This window comes from Poromitra crassiceps, assembly GCF_964638095.1.
Source record: "Poromitra crassiceps genome assembly, chromosome: 4".
NCBI classification, from domain to species: Eukaryota; Metazoa; Chordata; class Actinopteri; order Beryciformes; family Melamphaidae; genus Poromitra; species Poromitra crassiceps.
The window spans coordinates 47,963,451-47,982,218 of record NC_139626.1 but is presented as its reverse complement, the minus strand read 5'-3'; the positions used below and the strand labels follow the sequence as shown (position 1 = coordinate 47,982,218).

The 18,768-nt window shown below is 43.5% G+C and overlaps 1 protein-coding gene across 1 annotated transcript in view; it reads left to right on the top strand.

The window, feature by feature from the left end:
• Nucleotides 1-17,657, top strand: part of LOC310774624 (uncharacterized protein) — a 48,582-nt gene extending 30,925 nt beyond the window's left edge. The window contains exon 2 of the mRNA XM_083634718.1: nucleotides 15,992-17,657. Coding sequence (XP_083490844.1) covers nucleotides 16,004-17,569 — 1,566 coding nt within the window. The 5' untranslated portion in view covers nucleotides 15,992-16,003 and the 3' untranslated portion in view covers nucleotides 17,570-17,657. The remainder of the gene's footprint in view (nucleotides 1-15,991) is intronic.
• Nucleotides 17,658-18,768: the final 1,111 nt, after the last annotated feature.

Genomic DNA, 18,768 nt, shown 5'->3' with positions numbered 1-18,768 from the left:
TGTAGTAGTTGTGTAAATATGTGTATAGCCTATATATTGTTGTTGTTGGTTTTACAAGTTCTTACCGACACCTACCCCCTTGTCTGCTTTGATATAAGTTATGTTGTGTTACTGTACTGTCATTACTGCTGCTGTAACGCCAGAATTTCGCCAGAAAGGCTATCCGCCCGGAGGCAGCCTCCTGGTCCTCTGCCCTGGGGGCTCGCGCAGTGAGACAGCCAGAGAGTACAGTATGCACTCGACAGGGCTGTATTTACATTGTATTGTGTTTGTACATAGACTGTTATTGAAACATGACACCAGTAGGTTTCAGATTTGTAAAATACATGATTTTGCAGTGGAGAGTAGTGCAGGTTTGTTCTGCCCCAAATCGAGGATCCTACTCGATGATTTGGGGGCAGAACAAGCCCTACGCAGCATTCAAGCACCAGCATTGGCCAATGTCAATTCCAGTCTTTAATTCCACTTTACAATGGTCAAATCAAACTCCTCCCCTCCCCATATGTCCCACCTCTCTACCCTGTTTCAGTCAGAATACATCATCACAGACCCTGATCCCATTTCAGCTCGACTTTAAGAGAAATAAAATGAAAAGAGTAACACTGGAATGAATAATAAGGCTAAAGATTGAATGTTGATCTTATTTTATTTATTTATTTATTTATTTATTTATTTATTTATTTATTTATTTATTTATTTATTTATTTATTTATTTATTCATTTATTCATTCATTCATTCATTCATTCATTCATTAATTTATTTATTTATTTATTTATTTATTTATTTATTTATTTATTTATTTATTTATTTATTTATTTATTTGCCATGCAGGGTTCAACATCAGTTTGTTTCAGTCAGATTGAAAAGATTGCATAACAGATAATAGAGTAAATTGCATAATCTCCTTCAAATCACAAAGTGTCAACAAAATCTACCAACCTGTAATCTAATGCAATCTAATGTATCGGCAAACGTTGCCTCTTCTGTAGTAATGTTTCCATGTCCTTTTTCTGATGAACGCTGACTGAGCACATTTCCATAAACACCCTGATTCACACTGATACAGTGACGCATTCACAGACCTTAAAACCACAGTCCTCTGCTGTTCGCCGCGGGGACACCTCGCCATTCCGAAGTGTCGGCATTCCGATCATTGACTTCTATGCTTTCGGAGAGGCGGCCCTTTTTTTTATCTCCAAAAAATGTTTCGCCGAGAGGTTAGGTTAGGCTTAGGCTTGGGGGGTGGGAGAGGTTAGGTTTAGGGTTAGGGTCTGGGGGAGGGTTCTTTCGCAATGGCGAGACAGATCTCAATTTTGTCGGAATGCCGGTATTTCGGAGTGCCGACATTTCGGAATGCCGAGGTGTCCCCGTTGGCCGCTTGCAGCCATTGGAGCAGTTGTGGGTTCGGTGCCTTGCTCAAGGGCCCAGTGATGGAGGGCGTTGAGGGAACGAGGAGCATTTCTCATTCCCTTTCCCTCATCCGCTCTGGTGATTTGAACACATCTGTTCAGCCATAGCGGTGATCACATCGTTCATATAAGTCCTGAGTTCTTCTTCTAGTTATTTTAAACAAATCTCTGCGTTGGTGCAGCTGGAAATGTAAAAATACATCACCTCCTGTGCGGCAGAGGATCTTCCAGAGCTACCAGCAGCGAGTGTTTAGAACAGAACATTTAAAATTATAAACTGAGTTAGTAATTTATCTTTTAATGGAGTTGTATTAGTTTTAAATTATGTTCCCACTTGCACTTCTTTGTTACACGTATTTACGTTGTCTGTCTTGTCTCCATGGGGACCACAATGGAAATAAGCCTTCGGGCTTTATTGTGTTTTTATCCTCGGTGATATGTTGTCTTATGTCCTGTTTTTATCACCAAATAAAGTCAATCAATCAATCAATCAAAAGCCTTTATCAACTTGAAATATAGGCGGATTGTGTTATATCAATCAGCCTAATTAGCAAAGTGGACATTTATGTTATGTATGCAAAATGTCAAGATTTAAACACGTTAAATTATGGAAGCGATAGGCTAAACATACAGTAGAGGCACAATTAACTTGAACCCACCTGGTGGAGTTGTTGGGTAACAGGAGGACTGAGGCTGTACTGTCATCCCATGTGTAAATATGTGATGTAACTGGGATAACAGGTTATGTGTGTACAGGATACTACAGTATATGGCTACAATGTAGCAGAACTGTAACAGTTACTAAATACAAATACATGTACTAAATGCATGTGAATTAGGTGTTGTGGAAGATGAATTTCATTTTTTGTTTCATTGTACGCTATATGAGGAACCAAGATTGTCTCTATTTCAGTTAATGCAAAATAAGAAACCTGAACTATTTTGGTCAGGAGATGATGCAAAGTTGGAATGGTTGTTCAGTGATGAAGTCTTCAGTTTGGCTAGGTTTATTGGGAGTGCTTGGAAACTCAGAATGGAGAAGTTGTTCATCTGAATATACAACTCTGTCTTGTTTATGTTTGAGCTTTTTGTAGCTTGTTTGTTGATTTGTTTGTATTGTTGAACTTGAATGATTTGTGTCTTGTAAGCCCAGACGGGCTGGGCAGTGGGCACCATGAATATGGTGCATGACACAGAAATAAAATGTATCGCGTGGGGTCGTCAAAAAGGGCCTTTCTGTGTGGAGTTTGCATGTTCTCCCCGTGCCTCCCGGGGGTTTCCTTCATATAGGAACCCCCTTCACCAAAACATGCAATATCCTGGTTGCTAATGTGGTTCCTCCTCTGGTCGTTAACTCATTGAGTGCCATGGACGTCTTTCGACGTCCAATTAAATAGTGACGTAGAGTGCCACGGACGTCTTTCGACGTCCAATGCGTTTTTTGACGGTGGGACGTCGATCAAAGCCTTCCGCATTTCCTGTACAACTATTGTAGCTATTGGAGGTCTATAACCTATTTTACAGAACCCTTAGGTGGCGACAGTGCTCTCCAGGTTAACAGAAAGGCAGAGAAAAACAGAGAATAAGTCGTTGGGGAAACGGAAATCGCATCGCATCCGTATGCATCGATATGCATGAAGCGTTTTAACGTTAGATGTGCCCGCAGCAGCCAATCTGCTCCCACAATTGAGCTCCTCCATGTCCGCTGCAACAGCCCATCCGCATGATCAGCCGTGGAGTTATTATTCTCAACTGGAAGCATAGGAGCCGGTGACAAGCACACGCGGAAGGCTGTAAAAAAGCTGGATGTCGCGCACCCTTCACAGTGCAGAGCAAATTCAGCAGAGAGCCACCTCCCATACGGAGGAGTGTGCAGTTGAGGCGGGGCGGGGCGGGGGGGGGGGGGGGGGGGGGGGGGCACGCAGAGCAGCACACAACACTGACCCAGACAGACCCAGGCAGCAGGACAGGGTTGGCAAACGCAAGCCAGAATATCCGATGCCCACCAGCAGCAAATCAAGAAAGCAAAGAAGCTGCAACCAGCAGCGCACGCAGGGGCCAGCACTGCTGGTTGCAGCTAAAAATATTATTCTGCCAAACAAAATTCCCTGGCCTTCACTGTTTTATTGAAGGAAATTATTTTTGAGGTGTGACTACATCAGAAAATTAGCTTCAGAGTCAGTGATGTGTTTGAAATGTTTAATTTCACAAAAGGGCCATTATCTCAGCTTCTAGAAAAAAACTGCTCTTTTTTGTTAAATCAAGCTATCTTCTCCGGCTGATAACTAAAGAACGGAAAATGATATCAATAAACCTGTTTTTGCTGATGATAGAAAAGAGTCTCATCGTTCTTTTTGCGTGTTCATTGTTTACATAGTAATATCACACAATATTCTGTGGGCCTCGAGAAATCACTGAAAAAAGCTCTGAAACTCTGGCACTGGGAGCGTCCGTTCTCCAAAAGTGGCTGGCACTCAATGAGTTAAGGGCGTCTGTTCGGAGGGAGGGGAACCGGTTGGAATAGCGTGAACCTCCCACGTGCTATGTCCTACCAGTGAAGCTTCCCCTGTCAGGTGAAAAGAAGCGGCTGGCTAACTGCCCATGTCTCGGAGGAAGCATGGAGCCAGTTTCGGCTCTCCCCAGATCGGCAGAGGGTGGAGTAGCAACCAGGATAAATAAAAGTAAATTAGCACTAAGGGGGATAAAAATGGGCTAAAAAAATCGGGGGGGGGGGGGGGGGGGGGGATTATCTATCTTATCTACAATTGCCTTGTCTCCAGCCTCAGGATTAGCCGAGTGTTTGTCTGCAGTGTGGTTAGTTCAGGCTGATCTCCTGAAATGTCATCAAATAAGCATGAAATCTTAGAATCTGTGTTCCATGCACACAAAGTGAGAGAATGATGTGTTTGCATCATGAAAGGTGTAGGAAGGAGGTATGACTGAACAGGAAGCAGTGGGACATTGAAACTCTGTGGTGGACGTCTGCATTTACCTTCATACCGATGACCTGGGTTCAAGTCCCAGCTTTTAGGTTATACATTTAGTGAAACCTATTTAACCATGACCGAAGCCTTTAACCGTAACCACAGTTGTTATTAGTTGCCTAAAATTAACTGTCAGTCAAAACGTCCGCTTCATGTTATTGTCACAGAATCCAGTTTGTGTTGGGAGGAAGGTAATTTTCACATAATTTGTGTCAGACTCAATCTGAAACACAGACTGCTCATTTCACCAAATGTGATTACGTTGATGAGTTAAATCAAAAATCAAATTGGCAGTGACATGTCTGACATGAGTAGACCTTATATTAGTGAAGCAGCGGTTCATTGGCCAATATGAATTGAACATTCAGCTGATCCGTGTAATAATTAAAAAAAAAGTCAAATAAGGGGTTATTTGAGGTGCGCTATCAAAAAGAATGCCAATCATGACAAAAATGTCAGTTACTGCATTTATTGTCTATAATATTCTGCATTATTCTACATGGGGGTGAGAGTTTATTTGTGAATTTGTGACTGTAGGTGTAGGTGTTTCTCAGTGGGCTGTGTAGGCCTATAACCCACACACCACATCCTGTCATCCACTTTGGATGAAAGAAGCCGCTGGTTCAATCCCCGGCTACTCCAGTCCACATGTGGAAGTGTGCTTGGGCGAGCTTCCGAACTCCAAATTGCTCCTGATGGTTGCGCCAGCAACCTGCGTGGTAGCTTGCCGCCATTGGTGTATGAATGGGTGAATGTAGGCATATTGTAAAGCGCTTTGGATAAAATGGCTATATAAATGCAGTCCATTTACCATGAGGTGGAGGCAGCACTGGTCAGTTGCTCCGGTCAAGAGAAGCCAGTTTTATTGAAAGCACTTTTACATAAAAAGAACTGTCGCAAAGGAGACCCATGCAAAACAACAACAAACACACCACATATTTTGAGATAGGCCTACTGTTTGAAAGTGTAGTGTAAATCTAAATCTTCTGAAAATGCAAACACTCCGTCCGGAAGTTAGCTATAGCCTACTGAGATTAAAATATGTAGCTATTAAGAAGTAGGCTAGAAGTAAAATACTTGAGCAAGGTCCATTGACACTCAAAAAAGCACAGGCCTAACAGATGACTTTAGAGAGATGATCTTTTAAGCATTTTGTGCTTAATTGGCAGAGATAGAGAGAGACAGGTATGGGCGAGTGAGATAGAGGAGGATATGCAGCAATAACTGCAGGCTGCATTTGAACCTATAGGTTCAGCTGCTGCAGGAAGGACTGGGCCTTATATGGTACGGCGGTACGCGCTCTTCTCGGTAAGCCATCGGGACGCCCCAATTCTTGCACTTCTAACCTTTAGGGGAGGAGGTGGATTTAAACTGACACCAGATAAAAGACTTAAAGAGAAATGACTCATTTTCTGACAGTAATCTTCAAAGAGTGTGATGAACCTGATCTCTCTTTTGTGTAGGTGACAAATCGATGTGTTGCAGCCGTGTGTGGCGGCGGTGAGAAAGAGAGCAGCCGGTCCCTGTGTGAGAGGAATGAAACAATCTCTTCGAGGCAGGTCCTCAGCAGCTTTATCAACAGGTAAGAAACACGCAGAAAAACCCTGTGTGGACTTTTGATTTTGATGTCTCCGCGCAGTGGTGGACTCAGGCTGTTGGAAGGGCAGGGGCGAAAAAAATAAAAAGGGCCCGCACTGTGGGGCCCCACCAGCATGCAAAGAGCTCTGATGCATCATGTATGATGCAGGGCTTTATGGAGTAGGATATGGCGTAGCCAGCCACTGGGGGAAAAGTAGCCTACTAGGGGAGTCCGGGGGCACTGTATCACATTTTCTCCACTGGAGGGGCACTCATTAAGACAGTGGTTCCCAACCTTAGGGTTGCGACCCTAAGTGGGGTCGCCTGGAATTCAAATAGGGTCACCTGTTTTTTTGTTTTTTTTTACCAATTTAATACTACCGAAGATGATTAGGGTCACTTGCGATTTTTTAAAATTGTTAGTTATTTTGTAGTTCTGAGTTTAAAGTGATAATCTCTAATATTTCAGCTTTGTTCTCTTAGGTGACACCTATGGCGATGAGTGGTAATTGCAGGTGAGATCCAAACAGTGTTGCATTATGTGACATTACTAATGTCACATAATGTCACTATATGCAAAGGCTTCCATTAATGGACCATAGCCTCAATCAACATTGTGAGTGACTCTTTATCAGGGGTGGAAGGAACGAATTACAACTACTCACGTTACTGTAATTAAGTACTTTTTTTTGGGTAGCTTACTTGTAAGTTATTTTTTCAAGTCTGTAATTTTACTCTTACTTAAGTATGGATTGCACCATGTAATCTACTTCGTTACTTTTTAAATCATACTTCCAAACCTTTGATCTGCATTTTACGCAGCCAATAAGTGATCGCAAACGGGGCAATGAACCTTAGTTATCGATACTGTTATCGAGTAGCGGCCGTTTGGTACATTAATTCCCCCCCGCCTGTCTTTCCCCTCTGATCTGTCCGCTGAATTCGCTGTCAAGCGCCCTGTCTCTGTCACTGACTCAAGCCTGTGTGCAGACGTGAGTGACTGTCTAAACACTTTGAATTTGATTAAGTATTGAATCACGTGCATCACACGTGACGTGACACGCCCCCTCCTGTTCACTGCTAAAAATTTGATCATTAATTTGGTTGCGAACTTGCATGACAGACCAGTCCACACAGGACTCAGGAGGAAGCGACATGATGCTGAACCCTTCACAAAAGTGAAAGACAAACCTGAAGCCAAATGCCACCCAAGATATGCATTGTCCACAGACGCCACGCAAGTCCCGTTCGTTGACATAATCCACTTGATAAAATAATCCCAAAATATGTGGTCCCAGGCAGTGATGAAAGTTCCTTGTGCCATGCGTCCTGCTCTGTGACACGTCATGACATGTACCGTTGTCCGACCATATTAGGAGGGCAGGTGGCAATGTAGCCTAATAGGTGACCATGGGTATAGAGCATTGATTGTATATATTAGGTATAGAGGCTAGTCTACCCAGTGTGGATATTCAATGTGTATTCCGTAAAAAAAACAATAAAAATAAGCCCAAATAGTTTGCAGTGCACAGTACTGTGTTTTCACAGCAATATAAAATTGAGAGAGGGAATTATGACCTGTTTAACTCCTATTAGCTTGCTATAGGCTATAAAAAAATACTAATGACAAGATTTTTGTTTCAATCAAAGCAAATATTTAAATTAAAATACAACCATTTATTTCATAATAGTTGTTTCCAATCCACTGGTTCAGTATCAGTACAGAGCACATCTTGAAAAGTCTGGAAACAAATCATAGTGGTGTAAGGATAACAGTTACTCGCTATGTGAATAACATTTATTTTCTTTATTGTTGGAAAAAGTGTTGCTGAGTGCTGATGTCTGTGCTGCTGATATTATTTTACTTGCATGTCATGTGGGCCCTATTCCTTTTCAAATAAATGCACAGCAACAGCTTCAGCAGTTTTTGTTTATTGGAGGCGAGGCTAATCCTTCTGTTCAGAAATAAAACAGTCACAGACTCACAGTTAAGCAATAAAAAAACAGTTCTGTAAAAGAAAAGGTGAAATGTTCATCCTTCTAGCAAATCTAGGTACATTTCAGACTTGAAAGCAGTGTCCTGTCTTCTCTGAGGTGACATGCAAATTAACTAGATTCATATGATCAAATGTTTCCCTCTTTAAGAGTCAAATGCTTACCAGTATTATTAAAATGAATAACATCTGGGGGAAGAGCAAAGCAGGTGTGACTGACAGACCCCTCACACCCACCGCAGTTTTCAGTTATTTAGGGTTTTGCTCCCTGTTGATACTAAGAAGCGATTGATCTTTCATTCATATAATTTATTAGAGAAATATGCTTTGTTGAAAGTGTATAATGTATTTTCTACATGGATCTCCCGTTTCAAGTGAATGCCTGTGACAGCCTGCTATTAAAAATCGATGGTTAAAAAAGTAACTAATACTCTGAGTAGTTTTTTAGAAGAGTACTTTTTACTTTTACTTAAGTATATTTTTAACACCAGCACTTTTACTTGTAATTGAGTAATATTTCAGTAAGGTAACAGTACTTCTAGTACAAACTTTCAGTACTTCTTCCACCACTGCTCTTTATTAATTTATTAATTTATTTATTTTTATTTAGATGAAAATCTTTGAGATTATAACTTTAAATCAGGATTCTGAGAATAAAGTCAGTTTTGAGATTAAAGTCAGAATTCTCAGATTAAAGTCAGAATTCTGCGGGGGCAAAGAAGCATACTATGTGACATCACTGACAATGTCACTGATGATATTATCGATGGTGTACCGGAATCTGAATGTCGTAGGTCCCTAGATTTTTGCGACATCAAAATAGGGTCACGAGCCATAAAAGGTCGGGAAGCCCTGCATTAAGACATGCTATTGTCGGTTACTTTTTTAAGTGGTCGGTTACAAGAGAGAAAGAGAGAGAGTGAGACTTCACTGCTCATTACGTGGTCCAACCATTGACATCATAGTGGATTCACTCTCACACACATAATAAGCCTACACACACACACACACACACACACACACACACACACACACACACACACACACACACACACACACACACACACACACACACACACACACACACACACACACACACACACACACACACACACACACACACACACACACACACACACACACACACACAGCAGGCCTTTTTCGCACCCCACACAACAAATGGCGCTCTCCAAGGTGATGAAGTGAAGTCCTTACGAGGAACACCAAAGCATCATCACATCTTCTTCTGTGTAGGATGAGAAGAAGGAGAAAGCAGTGACAGCTCTCCACATCCAGCTGCAGTGACTCCCCACCAACCACCAGATCAACCACCAATCCACCCTGCAGTTTGAGATCTTCATTCCAGACCGGTTTCATGACCTCCTAAATGGAGGTGGATAAGACAACATGTCTGCTGTTCCTCCTTCCTGTTCTGCTTCAAGTTTGTGCCGGCCAAAACCAGGGGTGCTGCAGCCGCCCACCTGATGGTGATTGATTGATTGATTGATTGATTGATTGATTGATTGATTGATTGATTGGTTGATTGATTGATTGATGGATTGATTGATTAATTTATTCATTTGTTTATTTTTTTAATTGAACTCAAGTTCTTTTTTCACAAGAGACCCGAGAACAACAACAAAAGGTGACAGACTCATCTGCATTGCCTCCCACAGGTCTCAGCTGCTTCTCTGACTACAATAACAAGATCACATGTGTGTGGAATAGCACATACGTGTCGGACCGCATCGACATGCGTGCGGACACCGTGTGCACCCTCTATGCCAGCAGGGTGAAGCCAAGACCAAGCCCGTAAGCATGACCGCCATATAAACAACACCGGATAGACAGACAGATAGATACATGCAGAAACATAATAGGTGCTGAAAATGGTTGTTTGGAATGATGCCATTGAAGAACCATTTCTGGTTCCACAAAGAACCTTTCTGCACTCCTTTGCTAGACAAACACCTGCATTGTGTTGTTTATCTGCCCTTGTATAGCCTCATTTGCAATTACACATTATATAGGCTGAGGAGTTATTTTCCACATTTTTCACATCACTCCAAATGTTCTTGAAAGGTTCTTTGTGGAAGAATCATTTTTGGTTGCAGCTTGCACCTTCATCTTTCTCTGTGTGTAGCCTACATGTCATTCTGTGTGCAGCGTGGAATATGAAATGAAATGAACATTGATCTTTTACAATTGTTTCAGATACCACAGCACCTCCTGTAACCTGGAACCCTTTGACAACTCCACACCAGCGCTGAGGAAATGCTCTCTGGTCTTCAGTGGCACCTATGTGAGTCAATACACCTACTGAGTCTAACCCCGAAACACAGCAGCAACCAAACATTATTATTAGTATTAACCTGTCTTCTGTATAAAAATAAACAAGCAAACAAGTGAGCAAACAAACAAACAAACAAACAAACAAACAAAACATCACTGGATGCCAAGCTTTTAATCTCCCTAAATATCTCAATATTCAGTCTGTAAAAGTGTTAACATTTTAAGGACTTCAGTTACCTATCCTTCAAAAGTACTAGGCCTATCATTTGTTTCTAATTGTGTGACTGACTGGGTATTTACCATCAACCATTTTTAGCTGCGACCAGCAGCTGTATGATATAAGGTATAAGTCACTCGGTCGGTCGGTCGGTCGGGTGATTGGTCCACAAAAAGTTCATTTTAGCGGGCACAGTTTTTGCCCTAGGAGACTGAAATTTGGAGTAGAGGTCAAGTATGTGTGCGTGCGTGCGTGTGTGTGTGTTCATGCCAGTTGGCTAAAAGGGGGCAGTGGGGGGAAATTTGGAAATGTGGGATGGGTCTGAAACTTGGCATGGAGGTCATGTGTGTAAAGTGTGTTGTGTTCAGACCCATTGGCTAAAATCAGGCAGTGGCAGAATAGGGTGGGCTGCCCCTGCCATCTTGCATTTTGGAAATGTGCATAATGTATTCGCAGCATTATATATATATATATATATATATATATATATATATATATATATATATATATATATATAGCATGTATTGCGACTTTGCGCTTGTTTAAGAGTCTGTGTGAAGTTTTTCAAACAGTGAATATCCCATTTGAGAAAGAAAACCTTCATTATGCACTGATACATTTTAAGCAATTGGCTGCCACTCATCCAAAACATTTGACAGTGATGACAAATATATCACCACCTTTACAACCCAACAAACAATAGTAAAAAGTTCAATGGTCAAAGTTGATATAAAGTCTATTTTCCCACACAAAGTCTTTTTGCCTGCCATCATACTGAGGATTTTCTCATGATTGTCTTTACTTACATTTTTCTCAGGTCTTTTCGAGCTTCTATGTATATTCCATTCATGTGAGCTGTGAGCCTCTGAAGAAAAGTTTGATCAACATCAACTTCAAGCCAGTGTGCCACAGTGAGTATGATGGATCATACACAGCCAGCCTACTGTGCATAATATTACATATTACTCCTTACTACTTAATCTCAGGCCGAGTCTGTGAACTATATTTCAATGATGAGAGACTAGAAGGAAAGTACAATACACTTTAATGATGCAACAAACAACACTTAGATTTGGCGTATGACTCCATGGTATGATGACGCTCCTCTGAGACGTGAGGAGGACATCAGTGATTTATAGGATAGAGAATCCCCCATAGGGAATTCTACAGGAGTCATGACATTGGTGGTGTTCAGGGGAGGAGGTGGGGCAAAGCAACTGCTACGGTAAGACCATTACTGAGGGGAGACACACAAAGTGTCACAACACTCTAAAATACGAGGGAATGATATAGAACTCCAGTTAGGTGATTGGCCAGCAGGCCAGAGAGAGGGAGAGCATGGGAAAGTGTGGGAGACATTGATTGGACAGAATGACGGCGTGCATATTTATGAATGAGTAATGTAACCTGAACAGGGCATTGTTGCAGGGGGAGAGAGAGATGAATGGAAGGAACAATGGATTAATGAATGAGATTGTTAATCAGACATTGATTAGGGGAAGTAGTCTTGCATCATTGAAAATAGTCTGAGACATTATTTAGACTTACAAAAAGGTGTGTGTGTGTGTGTGTGTGTGTGTGTGTGTGTGTGTGTGTGTGTGTGTGTGTGTGTGTGTGTGTGTGTGTGTGTGTGTGTGTGTGTGTGTGTGTGTGATATTTCAGTAAAGCTGATTCCTCCTGTAAAGCCAGACGTCAACTTCACCACCGTCTCCTGCTCGTCCCCTGAAGTGAAGAACAACCCATTTTTGTCTCTGTACAGCTGTCAACTCCAATGGAAACAAGAGGCTCAGTCATGGAAGGTGTGTGTGTGTGTGTGTGTGTGTGTGTGTGTGTGTGTGTGTGTGTGTGTGTGTGTGTGTGCGTGTGTGTGTGTGTGTGTGTGTGTGTGTGTGTGTGTGCGCGTGCGTGCGTGTGTTGTATGAGAGTTGTGAGTCTGCATGATAGTGTCAGAGAGAATAAAACAGAGAAATGTGTGAGTGAACGTGAGACAAATGATGTCTGGCTGATCCTTGACTTGTGGTCGAGTTTATGTATGAAACAAACAAAAACAGTAATGATGTTTGCCGGCGAGAGTGAGGTTAATACTAGAGTAAGAGAGAGAGTTTGTGTGGGATTATGAGGCAAAAACAGTTAGAAAGATGTAACATCCACTTTTTTATTTTATTTTTCATCCGTGAAAGTTTCTCACATTCTTTCCCAGGATGCATCTGTGCGGAACAAAGAGTGTCATAAGAATGTGGCGTGTCAGACAGAGCTGGACCCAGACTCACTGGAACAAGGGGAGAGGTACGAGGCGCGGGTTCGAGTCCAGATCAGCGGAGATTGTTCAATCTGGAGTGACTGGGGCCCCACTGCATCGTGGGTATCGTCCATTGGGACTACTAAGCCACCACCAACAGGTAATGGAAAAGTTTGTATTGTAGATTGCCAAATGCAAACATGGCCTACTACTGTAAGTATAGATACTAAAATACAGTCAAGTTGTTGCAATTTGATTTGGTTTGACTCCACGGTCACAGAGCCGTCATGGATGACCCAACTAACACTGACTCTACTTAATGTGGCTCACCTGTGAGCTCATTAGATTCAGCCAGAGAGACATTCAGACACCAAGCTGAATACCTGTGCCACAATTATTCCAACTCCCCTTTCCCTTAATTTTAGCATTGTAATTTTTATAGGAAATAAAGTAAACATTTGATCATTGCAAGACCCAGGTCCGAGTCCTATGTTCGCACCACACAGGTTAATCAGGCTGATGCCATTCACTTCCAGAGGCCCATACCACAAATGGAGGATAAACAGATCCAGGATCTGTCCCTTGATTTGGTTTGGCTTAACCAGATCAAAGCAATCAAGCTGATCGGTACCACGACGCCGGTCAACAGCTGGGTCTGTCAATTTGGGATTTCTTTATCCAGCTCTGAGCTTGTGCACCTGAAAATGCTCGTGAACAGGAGCTCGTGCCCACGAAAGAGGCGTGGTTTGTAACAACTAGTCAATCACAATGCAATATGGACAACTCCGGATTTTACAGCGTCAGACTTGAAAGCCACATCAAAGTGGATTAACGGAGCTTTACTGCATGTCACAATCAAAGTCTGCGTTGGATATGAGTCTGTTACTGAAGGACTGTCTAAAGTCACCGCTTTTATTCACATCAGACATTTGATCTGCTGCCGTTTCTGCCTATAGTGCCTATACAGCAGATTAATATAGGTCTACTCAATAAAACCTGCATGTGTTTTTTTGTAAACTCAGTCTAAGTATCCAAAATCCGTAGGCCTATTTAGATCAAGCAAGATTAGTGGTTTAGCGAGGTAACTTCAGGTTTAACCCTGGGTTTGCCGTGCTACGACGCTAGTTAACTTCTTACCGAGATATATTTCCATAGCAACTTCATGCTTTATAGTTAACCTGGTCGATAACAGGTTAAGTTGCAAGGATAAGATTAAACCTTAAAAGGCACCGCTCATGAACCAATGAGCTTCCTGGAAAAGGAGAGAAGTATTTTGCGACCCCCAAGACCCTGTAGAGACAGGCTGAGCTGGAGGTAGAGCGGGTCGTCCACTGATCGCTTTGGATAAAAGAGGTCGGTGGTTCGATTCCCGGCTCCTCCAGTCTGCGTGTCGAAGTGTCCTTGGGCAAGATACTGAACCCCAAATTGCTCCCATTGGTGTGCCAGCACCCTGCGTGGTAGCCTGCCACCATCGGTGTGTGAATGGGTGAATGTAACTACTGACTGTAAAGCGCTTTGGATAAAAGCGCTATATAAATGCAGGCCATTTAAGACCCATTTAATCATACGTCTCCAAAGCGCACCGTTTGCGCAACGGAGATGCGCAACATCAACATGAATGCTTCCCTTGTGGTCAATGTGTCATGCTCTGCTCTGTGTGGTTGTCAGCTGGTCCTGATGTCCTGCAGTTGGACACTCTGGTGGGAACCGTCATAGGCGCAGTGCTGGTCTTGTTCCTGGCTGTCATGTTCTTCAGGACCAAGAAAAGCACCTGGTAAGCAGCAGGAGACGCAACCAATAAGCAGCTCTCAAAGATATTTGTGTCTCCTGCGATGTAAAAATGTGTTCAATTTTGCTCACTCCTGCCTCTCTTGTTTGTTCAAGTGTAGTACAATTCCTTCTGTCAGCTTTGCTCTCAGATTGTCTCTCTCTGTCTCAGGGTTTACGTGGTGAAGAAGATCAGAGGTCCTCCACTGCCAGACCCGGCGAAGTCCTTCCTTCATCACATAGATTTCCAGGTAAGATGTAGAAAAAGAAATCTCCACGTTTGTCACTTATTTGGATGAGAATGCTGCAGTCATCTTTCTCTATGAAAGGCTTCATTGAGCTTCCTTATGGCCGGGTTTCATTGAAACTGCTTCACTGACATTTGTTGCAGTGAAGAAATTTGGTTTAGCATGTTATACTGTAACTAGAACGACCGCACCGCGGATTTATGCCTCCGCCATTAGTTCATTCTTGAGTCCAAATCGCCATTTGAGGCAAATTGGATGAAACTCCGTCAAGGCATTCCTGAGATATAGCGTTAACAAGCTTGAAAATGGTGTTCGAGAGGTCACAGTGACCTTGACCTTTGACCTTCGACCACCAAAATCTAATCAGTTCATGCTTGAGTCCAAGTCGATGTTTCAGGCAAATTTGATTAAATTCTGTCAAGGCGTTCCTCAGATATCGTGTTAACGAACATCGGACGGATGGATAGACGGACGGACATACGTATGTACGGACGGACATACGTATGTACGGACGGACAACCCGGATCCATAATGCCTCCGGCCTGGCTATCGCCGGCGTAAGCATAAAAACAACAACAATGTTAAAAGAAAAATGCATATTAAAAATAACATAAGATCTCACATATCAATAAGCCACAGCACAATAACACAACACATTAGACATTGTGTTCGCCCATGTATGTTTTCAAATGGAAAAAGTGACTCATCAGACATGATATGGTAATAATAATAATAATACCGTCTATTTATCCACAAGGGCAAATTGTCATTGCAGCAGCAGAGAATAAGATACAAATGCTCATACTGGCTGCAAAGAATTCCCACTCTGTTGACTATGTTACAGATTTACAAACATTTCTGATGTAGAACCTTATGGCCCATATAGTTCTTTATTTTTCACCTTCTCAACCACTCCTCTTCATCCTCCGCCCTCTCTCCTCCAGACTTGGCTGAAACCTCAGTTTACCAGCGAATCTTTCCAGTCTTTCTTGAAGCCGGTGGACATCGTCTCTGTCAAGGTCACCAAGGCTTTGGATGGCATCTCGCCCTGGGGGAAAGACGCTGCACTGCTACTGGACAAGATAATATGGGACAGCAGCAACCAGTCGACTTCCAGGAATTCCAGTTATTCCAAGCTATGTCCTCCCCCTCTCTCCTCTCTCACTGAGGGAAATTTGGAGCCATGCGGCGCTGACTCACCTTACGGGCCCGCTGCTGTCCAGAGGGAAGAGGCCAACAGAGAGAAAGGCAGTGAGGAAGAGCAGGGGAGAAACATGGAGATTCTGCCATTGTTGTTCAAAGGTAGTGAGAGTAGCAAGGCTATGCAGGTATGCCCAGACTATGAGAGGGTGGAGAAGCTCCAGGCCCAGCGCTGCATGCTCCAGAGCCCAGATTCAGGCATCAGCATTGGGGAAGAGGAGCAGGTCAGTGAGGACAGTGTGGAGGAAGTGGATAGTATCAGTATGACCGGTGGTGAAGGTGAGGGACTGCAAGGAAGAAGGAAAGAGGAGAGGGAGAGAGAGAAGGGAAAAGATGCAGAGTTTCACAAACTGTTTGGTGGCATTAACAGCAGAGTGTCCATTCAGGTTTGTTCAGACTATGAGCGAGTGGAGCAGCCCCAGACCGAGAGGCTGGAGCTCCAGAGCTCAGATTCAGGCACGGGCAGCTGGGGGGAGCAGGTCAGTCAGGAGAGCCTGGAGGAAGTAGACAGCATCAGTGGTGAAGGTGAGGAGCTGCAAGGAGGAAGGGAAGAGGAGATGGAGGGAGAGAAGGGAAAAGATGCAGAGTTTCACAAATTGTTTGGTGGCATTAACAGCAGAGGGTCCATTCAGGTTTGTTCAGACTATGAGCGAGTGGAGCAGACCCAGGCCGAGAGGCTGGAGCTCCAGAGCTCAGATTCAGGCACGGGCAGCGGGGAAGAGGAGCAGGTCAGTCAGGAGAGCCTGGAGGAAGTAGACAGCATCAGTGGTGAAGGTGAGGAGCTGCGAGGAGGAAGGGAAGAGGAGATAGAGGGAGAGAAGGGAAAAGATGCAGAGTTTCACAAATTGTTTGGTGGCATTAACAGCAGAGGGTCCATTCAGGTTTGTTCAGACTATGAGCGAGTGGAGCAGACCCAGGCCGAGAGGCTGGAGCTCCAGAGCTCAGATTCAGGCACGGGCAGCTGGGGGGAGCAGGTCAGTCAGGAGAGCCTGGAGGAAGTAGACAGCATCAGTGGTGAAGGTGAGGAGCTGCAAGGAACAAGGAAAGAGGAGATGGAGGGAGAGAAGGGAAAAGATGCAGAGTTTCACAAATTGTTTGGTGGCATTAACAGCAGAGGGTCCATTCAGGTTTGTTCAGACTATGAGCGAGTGGAGCAGACCCAGGCCGAGAGGCTGGAGCTCCAGAGCTCAGATTCAGGCATGGGCAGCGGGGAAGAGGAGCAGGTCAGTCAGGAGAGCCTGGAGGAAGTAGACAGCATCAGTGGTGAAGGTGAGGAGCTGCGAGGAGGAGGGGAAGAGGAGATGAAGGGAGAGAAGGGAAAAGTTGCAGATTTACACCACGTGTTTGGTGCCATTAACAGCAAAGCAACGATTCCGGTTTCTTCAGACTATGAGCGAGTAGAGCAGCCCCAGGCCAAGAGGCCGGAGCTCCAGAGCCCAGATTCAGGCACGGGCAGCTGGGGGGAGCAGGTCAGTCAGGACAGCCTGGAGGACGTCGGCGACCCGTCTGAAACCACACCCAAAGCCTTCCTGTTTCCTCCTCCCTCCAACACGTCCCGCTGCGCTCTGCCTTCTCTCACCCCTCTGCCCTTGAACTTCTGTGGGCCAGGGATCTCGTACCACTGCCAGCTCACATACTAGAGGGGATTTCTCTGCCAACCGATAGAGCCCTCCAGTGGTGGATACATGCCAGTGAGAGTGTCACTGATGATCTGCTCAGTGGTAAAAACAAACAAACAGTGAGCTCAGTCAAGGAAGAGACAAAAGATGATACAATCATCATCAACAAAATAATACAAAATTAACATTAGTGTACATTGTGCTATTAATATACTATTAATGTATGTACTATTAATGTAGTATATTCATTAATAAATTCTTGTCACCTGAGCTCACCCACCTGGGTGATGCATGCCACGGCAACCAGTTTGCACCAGAACGCTCACCACACATCAGCTATCTCAGTGTTGAGTAGAGCAGTGGTTCTCAACCTGGGGGTCCCGAGTTTATCACCCTCGCATGTCAAAAAGGTTGAGAGCCACTGGAGTAGAGGACTGAAAGATCCAATTACAATAGATATCAAGGGATGTTTAGGTGGCCATGATGGAAGAAAGGCCAGTTTAACAACTTTACCAAGGCAATGAGTGCCCATGGGAACCTTGTTTTAACCTCTCATCTGGACGGTGCTCACTCACAGGACACCTATGGCATTGGGGATGGGGATATTATTCATGTAACAAGGCGGAAGAGCACCTCCTACTGGTCCTCCAACACCACTCCCACCAGGTGGTCTCCCATCCAAGGACTATACCACAGCAAAACATTGTTTAGCTTCCCAGACAAGCTAGCCATGTGATGCAGGAGCTGGTGCTGGTGTCCATGCTGCATAGACAATAGTGAAGCCCAAAGGTTTGTGTGTGTCCAGTGTCACCCTGATATTTTCTTCCATTGGTCGATCACTCGGGACAGAGCGACCTAATTGGACAGAGCTCGACAGGATGTGACAGAATGGACGTTCACTCAAAACTCACTCAAAAGTTGAACATGAAGTGGATTCAATAAGGAAATGTTTTCAATCAATATTTACTCATTTACTTGAATTGTTCATTTGTACAGTGAGAAAATATAGAAGATGACAAAAGCACAATGATAAAATACAGTGAGAAAATATGGATAAAAACATCTAAACGGAAGAAAATATGTGTATATATATTTATATATATTTATATATTTTTCATATATTTATATATTTTAAATTAAGGTGTAAAGTAAGGTGACAAAAGCACAATACAGTGAAAATTAGTTGATAAAAACATCTAAACAGAAAGAAATGTTTGTAT